This window comes from Micromesistius poutassou (assembly GCF_964030765.1).
Source record: "Micromesistius poutassou genome assembly, contig: SCAFFOLD_4499, whole genome shotgun sequence".
Lineage (NCBI taxonomy): Eukaryota > Metazoa > Chordata > Actinopteri > Gadiformes > Gadidae > Micromesistius > Micromesistius poutassou.
In genome coordinates this window covers 1-21,308 of record NW_028177759.1, presented here as the reverse complement: position 1 = coordinate 21,308, position 21,308 = coordinate 1, and the positions used below count along the sequence as shown (strand labels likewise).

Here is a 21,308-nt window from a genome sequence, read left to right as displayed (position 1 = left end):
ATTCTGGGAGAATAATGAAGGGTTGTACCCACTCCTGAAAGAGAAAGACTGTGTACTCTCATAAGACTGCTACTACATTTATATCACAGGCACAAAACGAATGAATTGAAAAGTTTCTAACTGTGTGTGTGTGTGTGTGTGTGTGTGTGTGTGTGTGTGTGTGTGTGTGTGTGTGTGTGTGTGTGTGTGTGTGTGTGTGTGTGTAGTCCTTCATCGGAACAAGGTGACACACACAGACCTGAAGCCAGAGAACATTCTCTTTGTGCACTCGGCCTACGATGTGGAGTACAGCGACCGTCGGGTAAGACCCCCGCAGATAGACCCTGAAGGAGGGGGAGGAGGGGGAGGAGGAGGAGGAGGAGAGGTGGAGAGGTGGAGGAGGAGGAGGAGAGGGAGGAGGAGGAGGAGGAGGAGGAGGAGGAGAGGGAGGAGGAGGAGGAGGAGAGGTGGAGGAGGAGGAGGAGGTGGAGAGGTGGAGGGGGGGGAGGAGGAGGAGGAGAGGTGGAGGGGGAGGAGGAGGAGGAGAGGTGGAGGGGGAGGAGGAGGGTGAGGAGGAGGAGGAGCAGGAGGAGGAGGAGGGGGAGGTGGAGGAGGAGGAGAGGTGGAGGGGGAGGAGGAGAGGTGGAGGGGGGGGGAGGGTGAGGAGGAGGTGGTGGAGGAGGTGGAGGGGGGGGGAGGGTGAGGAGGAGGTGGTGGAGGAGGTGGAGGAGGAGGAGAGGAGGAGGGGGAGGTGGAGGAGGGGGAGGAGGAGCAGGAGAGGTGGAGGAGGAGAGGAGGAGGAGGAGGTGGGGGGCTGGCTCACAGTGTGTTCCTGTGTGACTGGGGGACAGAAGCAGGACCAGAGGACTCCGAGGAGCCTTGACGTCAAGGTGGTGGACTTTGGCAACGCGACCTTCGACCGCGACCATCACCCCTCCCTGGTGTCAACGCGCCACTACCGCGCCCCGGAGGTCATCCTAGGTACTCACTCACTCACTCACTCACTCACTCACTCACTCACTCACTCACTCACTCACTCACTCACTCACTCACTCACTCACTCACTCACTCACTCACCCACTCACTCACTCACTCACTCACTCACTCACCCGTGTGTGTGTTTCTCAGACCTTGGCTGGAACCAGGCGTGTGATGTGTGGAGCCTGGGCTGCATCCTGATGGAGTACTACCTGGGGCTGACCCTGTTTCAGGTACTCACACACACCTCCTACGTCACTCCCAGCCCACGTTACAGTCCACACACCTCACACACCTCCTACGTCACTCCCAGCCCACGTTACGGTCCACACACCTCACACACCTCCTACGTCACTCCCAGCCCACGTTACGGTCCACACACCTCACACACACCTCCTACGTCACTCCCAGCCCACGTTATGTCCACACACCTCACACACACCTCCTACGTCACTCCCAGCCCACGTTACGGTCCACACACCTCACACACCTCCTACGTCACTCCCAGCCCACGTTACGGTCCACACACCTCACACACACCTCCTACGTCACTCCCAGCCCACGTTACGGTCCACACACCTCACACACCTCCTACGTCACTCCCAGCCCACGTTATGTCCACACACCTCACACACACCTCCTACGTCACTCCCAGCCCACGTTATGGTCCACACACCTCACACACACCTCCTACGTCACTCCCAGCCCACGTTACGGTCCACACACCTCACACACACCTCCTACGTCACTCCCAGCCCACGTTATGTCCACACACCTCACACACACCTCCTACGTCACTCCCAGCCCACGTTACGGTCCACACACCTCACACACCTCCTACGTCACTCCCAGCCCACGTTACGGTCCACACACCTCACACACCTCCTACGTCACTCCCAGCCCACGTTACGGTCCACACACCTCACACACACCTCCTACGTCACTCCCAGCCCACGTTACGGTCCACACACCTCACACACCTCCTACGTCACTCCCAGCCCACGTTACGGTCCACACACCTCACACACCTCCTACGTCACTCCCAGCCCACGTTACGGTCCACACACCTCACACACACCTCCTACGTCACTCCCAGCCCACGTTACGGTCCACACACCTCACACACCTCCTACGTCACTCCCAGCCCACGTTACGGTCCACACACCTCACACACACCTCCTACGTCACTCCCAGCCCACGTTACGGTCCACACACCTCACACACACCTCCTACGTCACTCCCAGCCCACGTTACGGTCCACACACCTCACACACACCTCCTACGTCACTCCCAGCCCACGTTACGGTCCACACACCTCACACACACCTCCTACGTCACTCCCAGCCCACGTTACGGTCCACACACCTCACACACACCTCCTACGTCACTCCCAGCCCACGTTATGTCCACACACCTCACACACCTCCTACGTCACTCCCAGCCCACGTTACGGTCCACACACCTCACACACACCTCCTACGTCACTCCCAGCCCACGTTATGTCCACACACCTCACACACACCTCCTACGTCACTCCCAGCCCACGTTACGGTCCACACACCTCACACACCTCCTACGTCACTCCCAGCCCACGTTATGGTCCACACACCTCACACACACCTCCTACGTCACTCCCAGCCCACGTTACGGTCCACACACCTCACACACACCTCCTACGTCACTCCCAGCCCACGTTATGTCCACACACCTCACACACACCTCCTACGTCACTCCCAGCCCACGTTACGGTCCACACACCTCACACACCTCCTACGTCACTCCCAGCCCACGTTACGGTCCACACACCTCACACACCTCCTACGTCACTCCCAGCCCACGTTACGGTCCACACACCTCACACACACCTCCTACGTCACTCCCAGCCCACGTTACGGTCCACACACCTCACACACCTCCTACGTCACTCCCAGCCCACGTTACGGTCCACACACCTCACACACACCTCCTACGTCACTCCCAGCCCACGTTACGGTCCACACACCTCACACACACCTCCTACGTCACTCCCAGCCCACGTTACGGTCCACACACCTCACACACCTCCTACGTCACTCCCAGCCCACGTTACGGTCCACACACCTCACACACACCTCCTACGTCACTCCCAGCCCACGTTACGGTCCACACACCTCACACACCTCCTACGTCACTCCCAGCCCACGTTACGGTCCACACACCTCACACACACCTCCTACGTCACTCCCGGCCCACGTTACGGTCCACACACCTCACACACACCTCCTACGTCACTCCCAGCCCACGTTACGGTCCACACACCTCACACACACCTCCTACGTCACTCCCAGCCCACGTTACGGTCCACACACCTCACACACCTCCTACGTCACTCCCAGCCCACGTTATGTCCACACACCTCACACACACCTCCTACGTCACTCCCAGCCCACGTTACGGTCCACACACCTCACACACACCTCCTACGTCACTCCCAGCCCACGTTACGGTCCACACACCTCACACACACCTCCTACGTCACTCCCAGCCCACGTTACGGTCCACACACCTCACACACCTCCTACGTCACTCCCAGCCCACGTTATGTCCACACACCTCACACACACCTCCTACGTCACTCCCAGCCCACGTTATGTCCACACACCTCACACACCTCCTACGTCACTCCCAGCCCACGTTACGGTCCACACACCTCACACACACCTCCTACGTCACTCCCAGCCCACGTTACGGTCCACACACCTCACACACCTCCTACGTCACTCCCAGCCCACGTTACGGTCCACACACCTCACACACACCTCCTACGTCACTCCCAGCCCACGTTACGGTCCACACACCTCACACACCTCCTACGTCACTCCCAGCCCACGTTATGGTCCACACACCTCACACACACCTCCTATGTCACTCCCAGCCCACGTTACGGTCCACACACCTCACACACACCTCCTACGTCACTCCCAGCCCACGTTACGGTCCACACACCTCACACGTCACTCCCAGCCCACGTTACGGTCCACACACCTCACACACACCTCCTATGTCACTCCCAGCCCACGTTATGTCCACACACCTCACACACACCTCCTACGTCACTCCCAGCCCACGTTACGGTCCACACACCTCACACACACCTCCTATGTCACTCCCAGCCCACGTTACGGTCCACACACCTCACACACACCTCCTACGTCACTCCCAGCCCACGTTACGGTCCACACACCTCACACACACCTCCTACGTCACTCCCAGCCCACGTTACGGTCCACACACCTCACACACACCTCCTATGTCACTCCCAGCCCACGTTACGGTCCACACACCTCACACGTCACTCCCAGCCCACGTTACGGTCCACACACCTCACACACACCTCCTATGTCACTCCCAGCCCACGTTATGTCCACACACCTCACACACACCTCCTACGTCACTCCCAGCCCACGTTACGGTCCACACACCTCACACACACCTCCTACGTCACTCCCAGCCCACGTTACGGTCCACACACCTCACACACACCTCCTACGTCACTCCCAGCCCACGTTACGGTCCACACACCTCACACACACCTCCTACGTCACTCCCAGCCCACGTTACGGTCCACACACCTCACACACCTCCTGTCTCCAGACCCACGACAGCAGAGAGCACCTGGCCATGATGGAGAGAGTGCTGGGCCCCATCCCCTCCAGTCTCCTAAGCAAGACCAGGTACACACACACACACACACACACACACACACACACACACACACACACACACACACACACACACACACACACACACACACACACACACACACACACACACACACACACACACACACACACACACACACACACACCTCTATATATTGTGTGTTTGCTTGCAGGAAGCGGCACTATGTGGACCGAGAGCAGCTCCACTGGGATGAGCACAGTACCTCCGGCCGCTACGTCAGGAAGCACTGCAAACCACTGAAGGTACCGCAGCCTGCCCCCTGCCCCCCCTGCCCCCCGCTGCTGCCCCCCCCGCTGCCCCTCCTGCTGCCCCCCGCTGCCCCCCCCACGCTGCCCCCCCTGCTGCCCCCCCTGCCCCCTGCTGCCTACCAGACCCGGTTGGCCTCCGCTCTAACCCTGTGTGTGTGTGTGTGTGTGTGTGTGTGTGTGTGTGTGTGTGTGTGTGTGTGTGTGTGTGTGTGTGTGTGTGTGTGTGTGTGTGTGTGTGTGTGTGTGTGTGTGTGTGTGTGTGTGTGTGTGGCCCTTGCAGCAGTACATGCAGAGCAGGAGTGCAGAGCACCAGCAGCTGTTTGAGCTGATGGGCAGCATGCTGGAGTACGACGTCTCCAGACGCATCACCATGGAGGAAGCCCTCTGGCACCCCTTCTTCACCCCCCTCAGGATGCTGCGCTGCACATGATGCACACACAACTACACATGCACACAAACATGTACATTTAAATACCCACCCACACACGGCAAACCAATTCACTTTTGTTTTCAGTTTGGCTTAACCTTTTTATATTTTTTGTTTTGGTTTTGTGTGTACTCTCCTTCTAGAGTTTTTAATATGAACTATTCTCCTTTTTGGAGAAAGCAATGATCTTTAAAGCGAGTATTTTTATTGTTAGTGGGTCGCACATACCCGACATATACACACAGCTACACACAGCTATAATAACATAGCAAAGCTATCCAGCGTTTCACTGTGTGCTGACCGGCCCTCAGTGTCAGAGTCTTTATGAGGCTTATCTCAGGGTGTACAGCGACACTGAGCGGCTGACCTTTAACCTCGTCTGGCCACTGGGCTGATCCTGCATCGTCAATAGACCAGTTGACTGCTGTACTGGTTACTTGACACACTTTCCTCAGTAGACTAGAGCTCCTAAACCAGTATGCTCACCAGCGGAAAAGCACAGGGTTTTTTGCTAAAAATGCTTATCCAGAGTTTGCCGGGTCAAACCAAAGTATGGTCATTTTTTTCTTCACAGTTGGTGGACAATCCATTTTTTTTACGTGTTTCTGTGCATTTCTACACAGCAATGTTTTCTAGCATAATGTTTGTATTTACTATTATGAGTTACTACTGAGGGCAGTGTGAGCCAACATCAGTGTTCAGGGTGAGCTTAAGATGTCAGGGTTTGAGGTCTCTTTATATTGATTGTGTTTTTGGTCTGCCTCTCCTAATGTGGTTGGGAGAAATGCTACAGTCCTTTAAAAGAAACTATTTTTCTTTGTGTATAACTCAGGTCTGCCTATTAAGGCAACTTATTTATATACCTTATAAAATAAAACTTGCAAGGTTGATCTTTAGGGCTGAGTTCTGAAGTTTGAGAATAAAAATATTTGCTATGTTGAAAATGTGTGTTGTGTATTTTGTATTATTTTGACAGGTTAACTCAGTTTTTATTCATGGCCTTCTGATATACGTAGGGGGGATTTTAAGCACTGGACGCAAGCTGAACATTTGGGGTTGGAATCCTATGGTTGAACTCAATAATGATGATAGTATGGCGCCACATAGGCTACTATACTCCTGTTTGCACTATGTCCATTTCAAGGAAACGTTTAAACATTTGAGATGTTACCTGGTAAAGAGGTACGGCGGTCTAGATGGGGACGGTAGGCAGTGGCGGTCTTAACATCGAGGCATAGGTAGGCGGCCGCTTGGGGCCCTCATAGTAGGGGGGCCCCCAACCAGCCTCAAAAATTTTTTAAGTTGACAAACAGACGAAGCAAGATGAGTCTAAATGCGAAAACAAAATAAAAGGTTAGGAAATAAAGTTACCCAAGCGGCTCAAATAAAAGAAAAAAGCGAAAAGACACCAATAAGTATTTGGCAACTCTGACAAAGATGACACACTTTTTTACGGCTATTGTTGGGGATACAGACGGGAACAACAACGTCCAAAGCGCTGAACGCTACAGCAGCAGCAGCTAGCTGTGAAGTGGCGCTAGGTGAAGACCTGTCAGAAGCGTGTGATGTGGAGAACAATCTATCTTTTCTCTAATAATAAACAGTGCTGGTTTTCCTGGCATGTTGGCAAAGACAGGTGTTATCTAAAACCTTATTCTCTGTTGGGTTCCATCGTGACTATTAGTTTGTTTAGTGCTACACTTTGTGTGTAGGGGAAGATTTTTTTTCTCATCTCCAACCTCCAACCTCCGCTCTACCTGCCTATCCACCATTCAGTCGGTACATTTTTTTTCTCCGTTCTCTTTTAAAGATGGGATGAGGTGGGCCCCATGCATATCTTCGCCTTGGGCCCCTATTATAAGTCCCCTGACGGTAGGGAGCGCTCTGCAGCCGCTCTGACGTCATCGCTGTTCGAGATAAAAACCAGTGGGAGGGCAGCACTCCCAGCAGGACAGGCGTACAGGTGTCTGCCATTTATAAACAGAACAGTCAACTATTTCTAAACCAGGGGTTATCAGGTCACTTATAGGATGACTATCATTTTTAATCATTGATTATTTTCATTGTTATTTTCATTTCATTGTTATTTTCCAAAAAATGCAAAAAAACAAAAAAACATTTAACAAAATACTCTGAAACGTTCACAAATATTCATACACAAAGTTAGGCCTAGTACAAACCATTTGAAAATTAAATGTTTATAAATTGGGATAATAAAAATGAGATCTCACCTGTTTAATGGTGCGTTCACGTCGCTCGGAATTATGGGGATAACATTTTCGCGACGTCGGAAAGTTCTCGTGAACACCTCATGACGCTCTGATGATTCTACTTCCATTCGGCAACTGGGGCCAGATTTAGTTAACAGAGTTGCCCAGTTGGTGACGTGTGGTTTACTAGTGACGAGTGAACATGGCGGAACATGAAAGTTTCACGCAATATAAAAGAATCAACCATCATATCACATATTTTACTATTGATTGACGTTGTAACCGTCTGTTGGCATCGACTTTCGACAGCATCGACAGTTTTAAACGTTGTGTACTGGTAAACCAGCTCTAGATAAGGGCAAATGTAGCCTTCCATACAGTGGCAATACAATCTGCTTCTCATAAATAAAAGCAAAAGGATAGGTGATACAGCTACAAGGAAATAAAGGCGTGCAAACTTGAAACTGATCCTACTAAGTTCTGTTTAGTTCTGACTTTTTTTTATCGGATAAAAAACCCTGCTGTGAATAACTTTTAGATTCCCAACGCAGTGCACATGAACGGTCGCTGCGGGAACAAGCGTGTGCCGTCTCGTTATCACCAGGACCATGAACGCGCCTTAAGTCCCCGCCCCCTCCCTCTCACCTGTTTAAGTCCCACCCCCCCCCCCCCCCCCTCCCTCTCACCTGTTTAAGTCCCCCCCCCCCCCCCCCCCCCCTCTCACCTGGTTAAGCCCCCGCCCGCCCCTCCCTCTCACACATTAAATTAACCATGTGCAGGTGCGTGCTTTTCCCACAGCCGCCCAGTTTACCATCCAGAGATTCTTAGACCTGTTTTATTTTGCCAATATCTGGTACACGAATGAAAAAAAGAAAGTTGTCGATATTTTAGAGTCAATGTTCTTGCGATATTGAGTAGTTAAGGGGCTGCATGTGTTCAAACCATACAACAGGGCTGCGTGCTTTTTTAGGTTCCAGGAGCAAATTTGTTTGCTTGAGTGGTCCTTACCGTGTGTTTTGGTTTAGTTTATTTAGTTGAATCGTTTTGTTGGATCATGTGAAGTGCAAGCTTGGTAGGATTTTAAACTACAACAGTATTTTAACCTTAATTAAGATAGTTTGGATGTGTTTGGTGTTGTGATCGTGCATTTGCTGGAACGAGTGTTTGTTAGGAAAGTGTGGGCCTATTTTTTTTTTCCTGTCGTATCTTCTCGGCGGTTGTTGAGGCCATGAAAGAAGAGATCGCCGCCGCGGTGTTTTTCGTTGCCCGCCTGGTGAAGCGGTACGGCGGACTGGACGGGGGCGGCAGGGAGCGCTTCGCAGCCGCTCTGACGTCGCTGCTGTTTGAGACTTACAAAAACCACTGGGAGCCAAGCACTCCCAGCAAAGGACAGGCGTACAGGTGTGTACTACCAGCTGATAACACTGTGGCCGAGCACTGCTTAAAATACACACTGAATTGCTTTTGTTATGGATGCTCATTATTTCAGATGTCAAGGTTGACATGGGGAAACTCTTGAAACTCTTTCCTCATTTAATTTCTCATTGGGTTTATTGGTCTCTGAACGTGTAGTAGAGCTCTAACCATGAAGTAAAGGACTTCTTTGCTAAATCAGTGTCAAAATAAGTTTGCATATTTGAGTAGAGAAGTAAGTAAGTAAGTAAGTAAGTAAAGTAACTAAACTGCTAATTCAGCCCTCCTGGAATCATCACCCATGACTAGGGCTGTTCACCGTTCAACTTCCTTTATGGAACTGTCCAAAGCTTCTTTCTACCTACTTTGCCCCTCGTCTTGGAAGGTGTCTGCGAATGAACCGAGTCCAGCTGAGGGACCCGGTGTTGGAGCGGGCTTGTGCCCGGAGCGGCGTGCAGTACGAGGGTCTGGGCCTGCCCAGGGAGCTCACCCTGTGGGTGGACCCGGGGGAAGTGTCCTGCAGGTAGCCAAACCAAGACAATAGACAAACCATGTTCTGATTCTATGGTCGCAGCCAAGGGTGCAATTGAGGCTGCAAACTATTAAATATTAAATATTACTATTAAATACTGCTGCTTCATCTTAATAGGGGTTGTACATCAGAATGGATCATGGGATCTTATGTGGCCAATACACCACCATTTTGAGATGCCTCAGCTTGAAACGCAACACTTTATCCTACAATGTCCCAATTATTACTAGACTGACCAAAACCCAATTACTACCAATTATTCCTAGACTGACCAAAACCCAATTACTACCAATTATTACTAGACTGACCAAAACCCAATTACTACCAATTATTCCTATCCCACATTGAGGTGCCCATTCAGATGTGACATCATGGGCACCTTGCGGTGTCGATGTGGCCGCTCTCAGCCCAACAGTTCCTGATTCAAACCCAGAAATGTCCTGACTACATCTAGGTGTCGAAGTTACTCACCTTCTCATTATGGCTTTGGAGGAATCTAATGTGATAGTGTCTCACTATTTGTCTAGATAATTTGTCCCAGGTCTGAACATAACGACGTGCTCCGTGTCTCCAGATACGGCGAGCGCAGCACCCCGTTCTGCGTGTCGCTGCTGGGTGGCGACCTCCGCAGCGACCGGGAGTTCTCTCATCGCGTCCAGCGCGCGGTGGAGCGGGCCGGCCTGGACGTGCCCTCGGGGGCGTCCTCGGAGGATGAGGAGGACGCTGCGTGCGGAGACACCAGCCGGAGCAGCGGCTGCAGCAGCAGCAGCAGCAACCCATCGATGTCCCTCTGTCTCCCCGCGTCAGCCCCTCTCTCACGACCGGAGCACAAGACCATCCCCACCGTCAGCAACCCCAACAGCATCTACCAGGTGGGCTGCCGAGCTGCACCATCAACCTGGAGGCAGATGGAAAAAGGAAACCTGTTGTATTCTCTGTGCTCAAACCCCACAGGAATCCAGTTCCTTAACCTTTTTGCAAAGTTAATTTCTAGTTTTTATTGTGTTAACAAAAAGCATAATTGTAGACCTTGACTATCTCCTTAATGACTCACACATGCAAGTTAATACGGATGTCACAAAAGTCTGCTGAACATGTAGTTCAGTTTCTCTCTGACCAACCCCTGATCCTTTCTCCTCAGTTCAACGAGTTTGCCACCGGCATGCCCCAGACCTGGGTCAACTACCCCAAGAGGAAGGCTTTTACCGGGGACGGATATCCGCCTCACTTCCCCGCTGCTGCTGCTCTTCCTCCTCCAGGCCCCCAGTTCCACGGGCAGAAGGCGTTTAAGTCCCACCGACCAAGTATCTCCTTTTCTGGCCCTCGTGTTGACAAGTACCACTGGGTGAGCAAGTCCCGCTCATAGACGGGACCACGTCTGGAACCTGGAGAGCTCCGTTTGTTCAAAGGTGCAGAACTGAAGTCAGCTGCTCCTTGAAAGAAGAATTATTATTAATTATTATATGAATTATGGAACTTTTTTACAGGATAAAAGAACACTACGATTTGACACAAAATAATTGTGTCTTGCCGGTTGTATTTTTAAAGGATAACTGTTGAATGATTTAAATTGTGAAGATTATGGTTTAAAGTGATGCTGCTTAAGCATATTTTAAAAGTTTCAAGTATTTTAAATAAAACCTAACTTCTAAGTGTATTTTAAAGTAATCTAAATGTGTATCAGATATAAATAAACAGTTGACAAGAAATGTTCCTGCCTGTGTCTTCATCTTGCAGTATGGATACAAACTGAACTGTAAATGTAGTGCTAAGCTGCACTAAGCGATGATTGTACTGAAAGATGATCACATGACCTTGCGAGCCAGACTCAAAAGTAGTTTGTATCAAATATCAGGATTTGAACCCAAAGTGTAGTTGATATCATGGTGTGGTTAAATAACTGCACGACAGGTCTCGGAATCAAACGTGTCTAAAACATGATAGATGGTAAGAAGCAGGTGGCTGATAGATATAAACTTTATTTATCCCTAGGGGAAATTCAGGAATAATTCAGGAATTCAGCAGTTATAACTGGTGGAAAAACAGTTGTGAAAAGGACATTCCAGGGACAAGGCTATTCCATGGGAAAAGTGCATTTGAGCAATGAGCTATATGTGGTGTAGTGTGCTGGTAGGTTTGGATGACTGTTCGGACCTGGGCTATGAAACGATCCCCTGTAATGGGTTAAGAACCGGTTGTGTCATGTTTTATAATGCAACCTGGATTGAGCTATGAGCATTTGTGATGCAACAGATGTAGGCCTACAGGTTTTTCCACGACTCTTTAACACGTGCAATACTGTACACGTGTGTATAATATGTTGGATCATTCAGTTATGCAACGCAATAGAGAATGTAGTTTGAGAAACTCAATGGACTATTGTAACGTGTTGTGGTTAACCGACCAACAACAATAAAGCTTCATTTCGCTGTAGGCCTACTTCCCGTCGCGAAACGCATCGTGTTTAGTTCGAGAGCAGATTATGACTAATCTTGGAGCAGACTCGTAGTAGCCCAAGGTTTCCTCGTGGAGGGTTTATTTATTTAATTACGACTCAACAACTCGCAGCACAACAGACCAGAAGAGGATCGTCGGATACGGCTGCAAAAATATCGGAAACAACTGAACATTTCTCAATCAAAACAAGGAGAATCGTCCACGTCGCGATGTATTTGAGAAGTAGGCACACAATGTGAACCAGCGGCCAGCAGTGCCCGTTGTTAGGACATTCTCCTCACAATACAGCAAAAGCCAGTTTGTTTTTGTCAGCTCATAAAATTGACCAATCGAAAGCCCCCTTCATTCCAAGACCCGCCCCCTGTGGCCTATCACAGCTGTTGTTGTTGTAACGTCTTGTGGTTCGCGCTCACATCCGGTGATATATATTCCGCCACGAGTTAGCGGCGAATTCGGAGTGTCCATCTTGAGAAGCAAGTCACCGTCTCCTCGTCTCTGAAGTAAGCGCATGTTTTGCTTCGTTCTCCACAGAAGCTGTTCGATAAATCGATTGTGTTATTCTTGTTCTCGAGTCCTGCGTTCATTCTTAAGTTGCATTTATCCGTAGTTTAGCAGCTAGCCGATCCGTGGTCTGTTTTGATCGGGAAGAAAGTGCTAAGTGCTAAGCTAACGCGCTCTATGGGGGAAGGGCCGCGCACGGCTTCGGCCGGACGCGCTGTTCGTCTGCTCGTATGAACCGTTACCAAAAAACATTTATGCCCATTTAGTGTGCAGAAGTTAACCCATGCGGGTGTTCGCCCCCTCGGGCGGGCCGTGCAGCGGGCCGGGCAGCGGGCCGCCGGAGCTCCGGCCCGGGCCTCCCCGCGCGGCGGGCGGGGGGCTCGTAAAGCGCGCCCGGCTTGAATCCTCAAAATGGAGAGCAGTGTTGTTTAAAGTCTCCGCATCGCCCCGATTGTTACATTCGTGGCCAAGTGTCGTTAGCTTTTATGTCGCTCTGCAAACAGTTTACATTATCGCGATAAATATTTTAGTTTCACATGAACTGAGACATTTTCTTCCGTATTGCGACTTCAGCTTTAGGTTTCCATATCGATCCAAAGCCGAAGGAACCCATCTGATATAATTTGAATAAGATGCATACATTTTTGGCCAAATGGATGCATCTTATACCGACGATTGTTGGATTTGGTTTAGATTTTTTGTTTACATTTTCGGGGAATCCATTGTTGTAGTCGTTCCATCGATAAGCCTTTGTTGTCCTTAAGTATTGCTTGTTAGAGTGGAACATGTTTACCAAGATGCGATCGTAATTGTGTTCTCCATCAGCCCCCCCATCCATCACAATGAGCGACAGCGAACATCAGTTTATGGAGACTTCCGAGCAGAACGGAGCCGAGGGAGAGGAGGAGCAGAACGGAGCCGAGCAAGAGGAGTTTGCTGTCACAGAAGAAGAAGGCGATGTAGAAGGAGAAGCAGAAGCAGAGGCAGAAGGAGACGTAGAAGCAGAACCAGACGCAGCAGCAGCAGCAGCAGCAGAAGGAGGTGAAGGAGACGTAGAGGCAGAAGGAGAGGGCGAGGGAGATGCAGAGGCAGAAGGAACGACGGAGGAAGCCGGAGACGGTGGAAAAATCAACGCTAGCAAAGGAGAAGACGATGCAGGGTAAGAGGATGGAGCCTGGGAGCAGGTTAACCCCTGGCCAGCGTTGTGTTGCCCTATTTTGACACTACTGGAAGGAACACTGCACTGGTGTCTGTTAATTTACCATTTGGGCTCAACATGACCAGCGAGGTGAGGACACGGTTACATTCTACTGCCGAGGTGTGGAACATTAAATAATTCAAATTCAAGGTCTCAGCAGAATAAGTAAACTGTAGGCTTTCCCTTCTGTTCGTTTAAAGTGCTAACTGGTGAACGTTCTATTGCAGCCGCCTCTGTAGTTTAATGGGTTGATTCAATGGCAACATTAACAATTCAGCTTTACTTTCATTTGGAACGTTATTGAAAGGTTCACAATGTTAAGTAAACTGAAACTAATGGCAATTGGAGAGGGATGTCAAAATACCGTTCCATCCTGTGTGCAGTAAGATGTTTGTGGGCGGCCTGAGCTGGGACACCAGTAAAAAAGACCTGAAGGACTACTTCTCAAAGTTCGGCGAGGTCTCGGACTGCACCATTAAGATGGACGCCAGCACGGGGCGATCCCGCGGCTTCGGCTTCGTGCTTTTTAAAGACTCCTCCAGCGTGGACAAGGTGGGTGGTTTCCAGACGGGCTACGCTGCATTGTTACACTGTTATTTTGTTAAAGCAACCATGGTTGTGCTAATAAAATATGGTATTACCAGAATTGGTAATTCCATTACAACGGGTTTTAACATAATGGAAAACTATTGCAAATGCTGTCACTAAAAATGTAATTTTACTCCCCTTACTATTTTAATTCAGGAAGCCATATTGTATTCCTTCATGTGACATTTCTTTGTCTGTAGGTCCTAGAGCAGAGCGAACACAGACTGGATGGACGTCAAATCGACCCCAAGAGGGCCATGGCCATGAAAAAGGAGCCTGCAAAGAAGATCTTTGTTGGAGGGCTGAATCCTGAGGCCACAGAAGAAACCATCAGGGAATATTTTGGAACTTTTGGAGAGGTTAGTCTACGCTGTCATGTCATGATATCCAGACCCTTTTACTGGTTTATCTGCTGGTGCTTCTGCGTAGCAGTGTGCATGTATGGGAGACCTTTCCTAAATTATACTCAGAAGGCATAAGTTGTGTTAGGCATAACGAAATTCGTACTATTGTATGGCTGGAGAAATGAATGTCATGTTGGTTTTCTGTAACCTATATTGTTCCTTTTACTTGCTATGAAAAATTATGTTGCCAAGTAGTCTACAATATCTGCAGCATCGGATAATTGACGAACAGCATAGGCTTATCATTGTTGTATTTCCTTTTAGATCGAGACCATTGAGCTGCCAGTGGAGCCCAAGATGAAGAAGAGGCGGGGCTTCATCTTCATCACTTACAAAGACGAGGCCAGCGTCAAGAAGTGTCTGGAGAACAAGTTCCACACGGTCGAAGGCAGCAAGGTACCATCTCAGGAAGGGCTTCAGGAATACTTTGGGATACAAAAGTAGGAAAGCTTAAGGTCCTTGTTCAACAGGGATTCACGTTGTGAATTCTGTCCCCAGTGTGAGTTGAAGATCGCCCAGCCCAAAGACGTGTACCAGCAGCAGCAGTACGGAGGTGGCCGAGGGGGCGGCTACAGCGGTGGTGGTGGGCGTGGTGGCAGGTGGCGCGGCGGCGGTGGAGGAGGTGGTGGTGGAGGTAAGGCTGGTTGGTTCTTTATTGTGCTCCTCCACCACAGCTTATAACGCTTGTGTTCCAGGAACTGATTCCATGCAAGCACAATTGTAGGTAGCCAGTATTGATGAGGCAGATGATTTGAGGTACGGATAAATAATGATAAATAGTAATAAATGTCCCGATTTTGTTTTCATTTTTTACACTCAGCCCAGAGCCAAGGCTGGAACCAGGGCTATGGTAACTATTGGAACCAGGGCTACGGTAGCCAGGGTGGGTACGGAGGCTACGGTGGCTACGGAGGCTACGACTACGGCTCAGGCTACTATGGTGGATACGGCGGTGGTGCTTATGATTACAGTAAGTACTCACATACTAGGGATGCACCAGTAGTGTAATTAAACAGCTGGATCACTTAAAACTCAATCTCTCATCTTTGTACCCAAGGCATCGTCGGTAGATCTACCCTTTCAGATCTGCCGCACTATTGCCAAATTGGAAGATACAAAAAAAATAATTGTCAAACTAAAATGGGCCAGATCTAATAAAATGGCTAGCATATAGTCTAACATGCTCTAGTGCTGCATCCCTGGTACACGCACACGGCAGCACCGAGCGCCGCTGGCTGCAGCGCTGTGGCATGTGACTGGCCTGACGGGTGGAGCTGCCTGACTGTTTGACTTGTCTGTGCTCTAAGGTACTCAGTGGCCTCTCTCTCTGTCCCCCGCAGACCAGGGCAGTGCCAGCTTTGGGAAAACTCCAAGACGGGGAGGCCACCAGACTAGCTACAAGCCATACTGATCACATTGTAGTGCAAGGTATGCTATGTCTTCATAGTCAACACTGTGACTACCACAGCTGTCATGGCACACTTGGGCGGGGACATTGGGGGACGTCATAGTGGACAGGCTGTAGAATATTTATTATGGAACCATGACTCAATCTCATTTGTATCGGCCGATGTGGCAAAGCTGGCAGTGAACTGCGTTATTTAAAAAAAAAATTAAATGTCCTAAATTGATCCCACCAACCTCTTGACTATGTGACCCTTGTTAGTTCATAATGCCGGTATGTCCGGTAATGTTATGTGCAAACTGCCTGGGATTAATTGTATTCGTATAGTGAGAAATTGGTTGATTGAATTGATTAATTCCCTTATTCTTGCGCCCTCTTTGGCTGTAGATTTATGATGTGTAGCAGGAGAGAACCTGCTCACTACTAAAACACACCAGTGAAAGACTTAAGAAATGGATTGAGGTGGACCACAGGCCCATGGGTTTTGCTTATCTGGGAGATGGGAGGCCATCTGCTCTTCAGCTGCTAAGCAGCTTCATACTGGGATGGTTCAGGATCTTAAAAAGCTTGTCTGCTCATTATAAATGTAATTCTGTTGCATTGTGAAGCATTTTGGATATTTCCAAAGCCTGCACAAATGATTCTGGCCTAATGGTTCACTGAAGGAATAAGAAAGTCAATCCCTTCTATCAGTTACCCAACAGTGCATTCGATTTGCATCTTGTAGAGTGTCCTAAAGGTACACAAACCTACTAGTCAATAGCACAGGCTAGTTTCAAAACCTGAATCATCCCTTCATCCTGGGGTCTCTTCCTCTGCTTCTGCCTCCCTAACAACATGCTGCCAAGAGCGCCAAATGCTTCCACGCTGTGCCCTCAACTAACATGAGCTTATGCCCGCTCAGCACATCACTGATCACCAGTCTAGTTGGCCTAAGAGTCTGTTCTTACACTTGCTGTTTTGTCTGTCTTCGAGTTAAATGGCTATATATAAAATAACATTTGATTATTCACATGATGGGTTGAGATTAATTTCAATACAAACTACTTTCAATTATTGTGGCAAGAGTTAATCATTGAAGTAGACCATGCAGAATTATTCATTATCACTACTGCGACCTAGTGCCTAATTTACCCTGGTAGACCATGCAGAATTATTCATTATCACTACTGCGACCTAGTGCCTGGTAGAACATGCAGACCTTTTCATTATCACTATCATTATCACCTGTTGTCTTAGCCTTTTGCACAGGGGAGCTTTTGTTACCACACCACGCATTTACTGCACTCCACGGGAGCTTAAAAATGTCATGTACTCGACAAATAGCCACATGAACATGAACTGTGCTCAGTTTGTGATTATGTAATTTTCGGTTTGCGTAGTTCTCATACGGCGACTTAACTTCGGTTTGACTCACCAGCACGTGCTCAGTCCTGCATGGGAAGCCCAGCGGCAGTGACTCAGCCCACCGCTGTATAAAAATTAACTTACAAAATGGTTGGCCGTTTCCCACAAGAGGGATGCTCCTCCATGCAGCTGGCATGTTCCGACATGCACTCAAGTAATGGGGAAAACTAAAAAGTAATTGAGAATTTATAAAGTTCCATTTTCAAGATTAATCTTTTGTGATATTGTGGACAGCCCTTATATATAGCTGCATGGATCACTGGACCGTTTAATTTGCTGCTCTAAGCAGTACATTAGAACAATAGTCAATTTTGCAGTTTCTACTTTTTTAGCCTAAAACATTTGTAGCTTGTTTTAGGTTTTTGCATTTACAGCCCTTGAGCTTAATTTGGGTATTTTGTACCCAATAGAATTCATTACATCATTCCATTAATTCAATGTTCACAAGTCTACTTTTTGCTCAAAATCAATTTAAGCTTTTAGGACAAAGTTTGGGTTCTTGACAGACTATTTTTTTTTAAATTAAGAATTAAATACAACTAGGGTATTTTGCTTATTGTATTGTATCCACACCCCAAAGGTAATTCAGAGGAAACAAGCTTTAATCCCCCAGGGGTGGACACGCTGTAGAAACCTTCACCGTAGGATAAACAAAACTAATGTGATTGCCATTAAAGTTAGAAAAGGAAGTCAAATCAAATGCCACATCAACCATAAAAATGTTGGAAATGTAAGCGTAGATCTGTTGCGTGTCAAGTAAAATACTCTGTATTAAACATAATACAGCATTGCTGTTGGCCAATGGTATATGGTTGCAACACAAAAATAAATGTAAGCGATCAATCCTTCTGATGGCATAAGGAGCAGTGCATGTCTTTCAACAGTAGCGTAGACATATATTTTCACACACATTGCACTGTTTGGCTTAAATTGGTCGTGCACATAAATGGATGATTTAATTTGGTTTAAATATCTCTCCTCTCTTCCTCAGTGCTCAAGTGATCCAGTGTAAGACGAATTGGACTTATGGTAGCCTGGCGGGGACACAAGACTCCACTCAACTTTTATGGCAGACGACCATTTTGTACAGAAACCATCAGAATAAAATGTAACTTTTTCCAATTTTTTTTTTTACCCGGTCATGTTTTGTTTTCCCGTAGTTTTCTTTTTTTTCCCCACATTTCCACCACTGGAAGTGTAATTTTTACCGTACTTTTTGGTACCTTTTGATTCTAATGTATTGTAAGGGTTGTATTTTACATGTCTGCTGGCTTTACACAACAAAACATTGATGCTGTAAAGGAGCTTTTGTTTTGTTTTTGAAGAAAAAATAAACATTTTTCAGTAAATTTTTTTCCCCGTTCTGGTGCTTCCAGACTCTTGAGCCAAGTCTTAAGTTCACCTGGAAGGGCACAGGGTCAAGTGTCCTCTGCAGCAGGGTCTCGTTACTGAGGTTTAGAGTGGCCATGGTTACCAGGTTAACAAAACAATTATGATTAAACTAAATTCCAATAATTCGAACAAAAACTTTTTAAATTCAAAATGTTAACTATCTTTCTCCCCCTTACCATATGGCCGATGTTGGTATATGATAATTCAATGTAAATAGACTTGTAACTGCGAAAGGGAATGCTTGCATCTTTTGTGTCCTCGTCCACCGGTGCGCGCCTTTCTGGATATTTTGAAACCATCTTCAGATGTGACTTCAGTGGAGAAGGGCTTGTTGCTGATATGGACTGCTGTCTGGAAGGGGGGGAGGGGGGTTCTTTCGCTTCTGTGTTGACTTAATTTGTGTGGTATGCCATTTTGTTTTAAGTGATAGCTCTGGAATTAGATGTCTACAACGTTTTGTTTATAGGACCCTCTGGGGTCTACACAAACTAGTGTATTTGGCAGTTTGTTAGTAATAAAAAAAACCTTTGGTTTAAGTGTCTTCTAATGCTTAACGGTACTGTTAATGATAATGCACATTGTAACCGGAGACCAGTTTGTTCCCGACTTATTTCACTGTCAACTTTGGTGTATATATTAATGTTCAAGTTTCAAAGATGAATGAGAATCCAAGCTTGTTTTGAAAAACTAATCAGAACCTTTGTGGTATCGATAGGGGAATGGTATGAACGTGTGGTTTATTCAGAGGTGGTTCATGAAGCATCTCTCGAACACTGGTAAGAATTCTGTTTCTAATGGAAGTCGGGCGTAATGGTAAGTGGTAAGTCACGCCTACTGGTTTTAATTTACCAGGTAAACCTTTGATATGGTGTTGCACACACTGTATAGACGTACCATTATTAACTGCTGTTGGCTTGAAACGCGGTCAAAACCAGACTTAAAAAAAACATTAAGTCTTAATTGTAAACTTGCGGCTCCGACCAAGGGTCAGAAGTGGCTCTAATCAAAATGGGGGGTCGTTAGGATGTGGTCTTGGACGGGGATAACAAGGGGCAGTAACTAACGATTCTCAATGCTGGGCGTTTGGGCATGTCTCGAGGTTGTAGGCCTACTACGCCTGGGGGTACAATGAAGAGGCGAAGAAGACGTAACCCACTACAACTGGTGTGGTTGCCCTTGCATCCAAACCACAGCCGAAACTGGTTGGACCGATTGTACTGGTCACAGGCTAAAAAACGATACAACTATTTTACCAGAGCGATAGAGATAATAGAGTGGCGAATGTGTTTCTCGTAGGCTGAATCCGGAAGAACCATTAATATTAATGAGTGGATAGCCAAAGATTATCCAATCACGTTTGTTTAAATCCCTGATCCAATCCAAAAAGGCTCAAATCCGTGACGTGACCGCAGGGTAGGTAACTTGAATTCTAATGTATATTAAACTTACATTTGTCAACGCATTTCTCTGATATGGGTAGGGTTGCGGTTAGCGAATCTATTTTTCGTAGGATGGTAGAAACAAGTACTGCCTTTTTGGCCTCTGATTGGTTAGAAGGGCTCTCCTCCGGTTGGTTATGGCACAGGGCAGGCTGTCGGCTAGTCCACCACCAACAGAAGTAAACTAACTCAATCCAACAGTGATAAATGCGTTCCGTCAGAATGATCAAACATTACCACCTAGTGTACATTGCGAGTAAGTGCGGTCAGAGCAGAGGATGGAAATAGTATTTTTTTAATTTTACTTTATTTTGTTTTTATTATTGATGAACAAAACACAAAACTCTCGCAGGGGAGGAGAAAAAACATTTAAAATCATTCATAAACCATTCAAGGGAAGGCCTAGAACATTTCCACTTACTACAATGGATGTGATATTTACCCATTAGAATGATCATATTAATCAAATCAGAAAAGGATGAATCTATAGTATCCATATAAAAGAGGATATGTGATAAATCAGAGGTCGGGATATCGTCAATCTTGAGTGAGAGCCAATTATGTAAACCAGGGCCCCGTTTCCCGATAACGATGGATCCACGTGGTCTAGACACTAATACTATACTGTGTTGGGGAGTACAGTAACGGAATACATTCAGAATACTAATTATAAGTAACTGTTACAGTTACAATTCAAATAGTTGGTGTTTAGAATACAGATACATTGTTGGAATCCATGGATTACATGACGATACTTCATGTTTCACTAAACTAGTGCACTAGAGGTGGTACTAGCGCACTAAACTAGTGCACTAGTACCACCTCTAAGCCGGCAGAGACCTCCCTGAAGAGGTGGTCTCGGTTCGCTAGATGTGAAAGCGAACGCAGCTCAGTCCGAGCCAGTTCTAAAAAGCATACGTCTCTTTGGACGTAACAGGCCCGCTCAGCCGCGCGCATTAAGTGAATTATTGTTTAATTATTGTATTGTTTGATTAGCGGTAACTCCA

The 21,308-nt window shown here is 47.7% G+C and overlaps 3 protein-coding genes across 3 annotated transcripts; all 3 read left to right on the top strand.

The window, feature by feature from the left end:
* Positions 1-206: 206 nt before the first annotated feature.
* On the top strand, positions 207-6,261 carry LOC311375731 (dual specificity protein kinase CLK4-like; the record flags this gene model as incomplete). The annotated part of the gene is made up of 6 exons (XM_084490788.1): positions 207-301; positions 831-960; positions 1,108-1,190; positions 4,591-4,670; positions 4,832-4,922; positions 5,209-6,261. Coding segments are annotated over 6 exons (629 nt in total), but the record flags the coding sequence as incomplete, so codon positions are not given.
* A 2,532-nt stretch (positions 6,262-8,793) lies between these two features.
* LOC311375730 (maternal B9.10 protein-like) lies at positions 8,794-10,876 on the top strand (the record flags this gene model as incomplete). The annotated part of the gene is made up of 4 exons (XM_084490787.1): positions 8,794-8,966; positions 9,364-9,501; positions 10,085-10,382; positions 10,652-10,876. 4 exons carry the CDS (start codon positions 8,794-8,796, stop codon positions 10,874-10,876), a joined length of 834 nt encoding a protein of 277 aa, XP_084346913.1.
* Positions 10,877-12,333: 1,457 nt separating this feature from the next.
* LOC311375729 (heterogeneous nuclear ribonucleoprotein A/B-like) lies at positions 12,334-19,398 on the top strand. Its single transcript, XM_084490786.1, has 9 exons — positions 12,334-12,467; positions 13,294-13,627; positions 14,050-14,218; positions 14,455-14,613; positions 14,923-15,054; positions 15,157-15,292; positions 15,479-15,628; positions 15,999-16,086; positions 18,462-19,398. The coding sequence occupies exons 2-8, from the start codon at positions 13,311-13,313 to the stop codon at positions 16,067-16,069; spliced, it is 1,134 nt and encodes a 377-aa protein (XP_084346912.1). The 5' UTR covers positions 12,334-12,467; positions 13,294-13,310; the 3' UTR covers positions 16,070-16,086; positions 18,462-19,398.
* Positions 19,399-21,308: the final 1,910 nt, after the last annotated feature.

Coding starts and splice junctions, on each gene's coding strand:
- LOC311375729 (XM_084490786.1), top strand. CDS start 13,311: ATGAGCGACAGCGAACATCAGTTTATGGAGACTTCCGAGCAGAACGGA. Junction 14,219..14,454: donor ACTCCTCCAGCGTGGACAAG/GTGGGTGGTTTC, acceptor CTTTGTCTGTAG/GTCCTAGAGCAGAGCGAACA. Junction 15,629..15,998: donor CGGTGGTGCTTATGATTACA/GTAAGTACTCAC, acceptor TGTCCCCCGCAG/ACCAGGGCAGTGCCAGCTTT.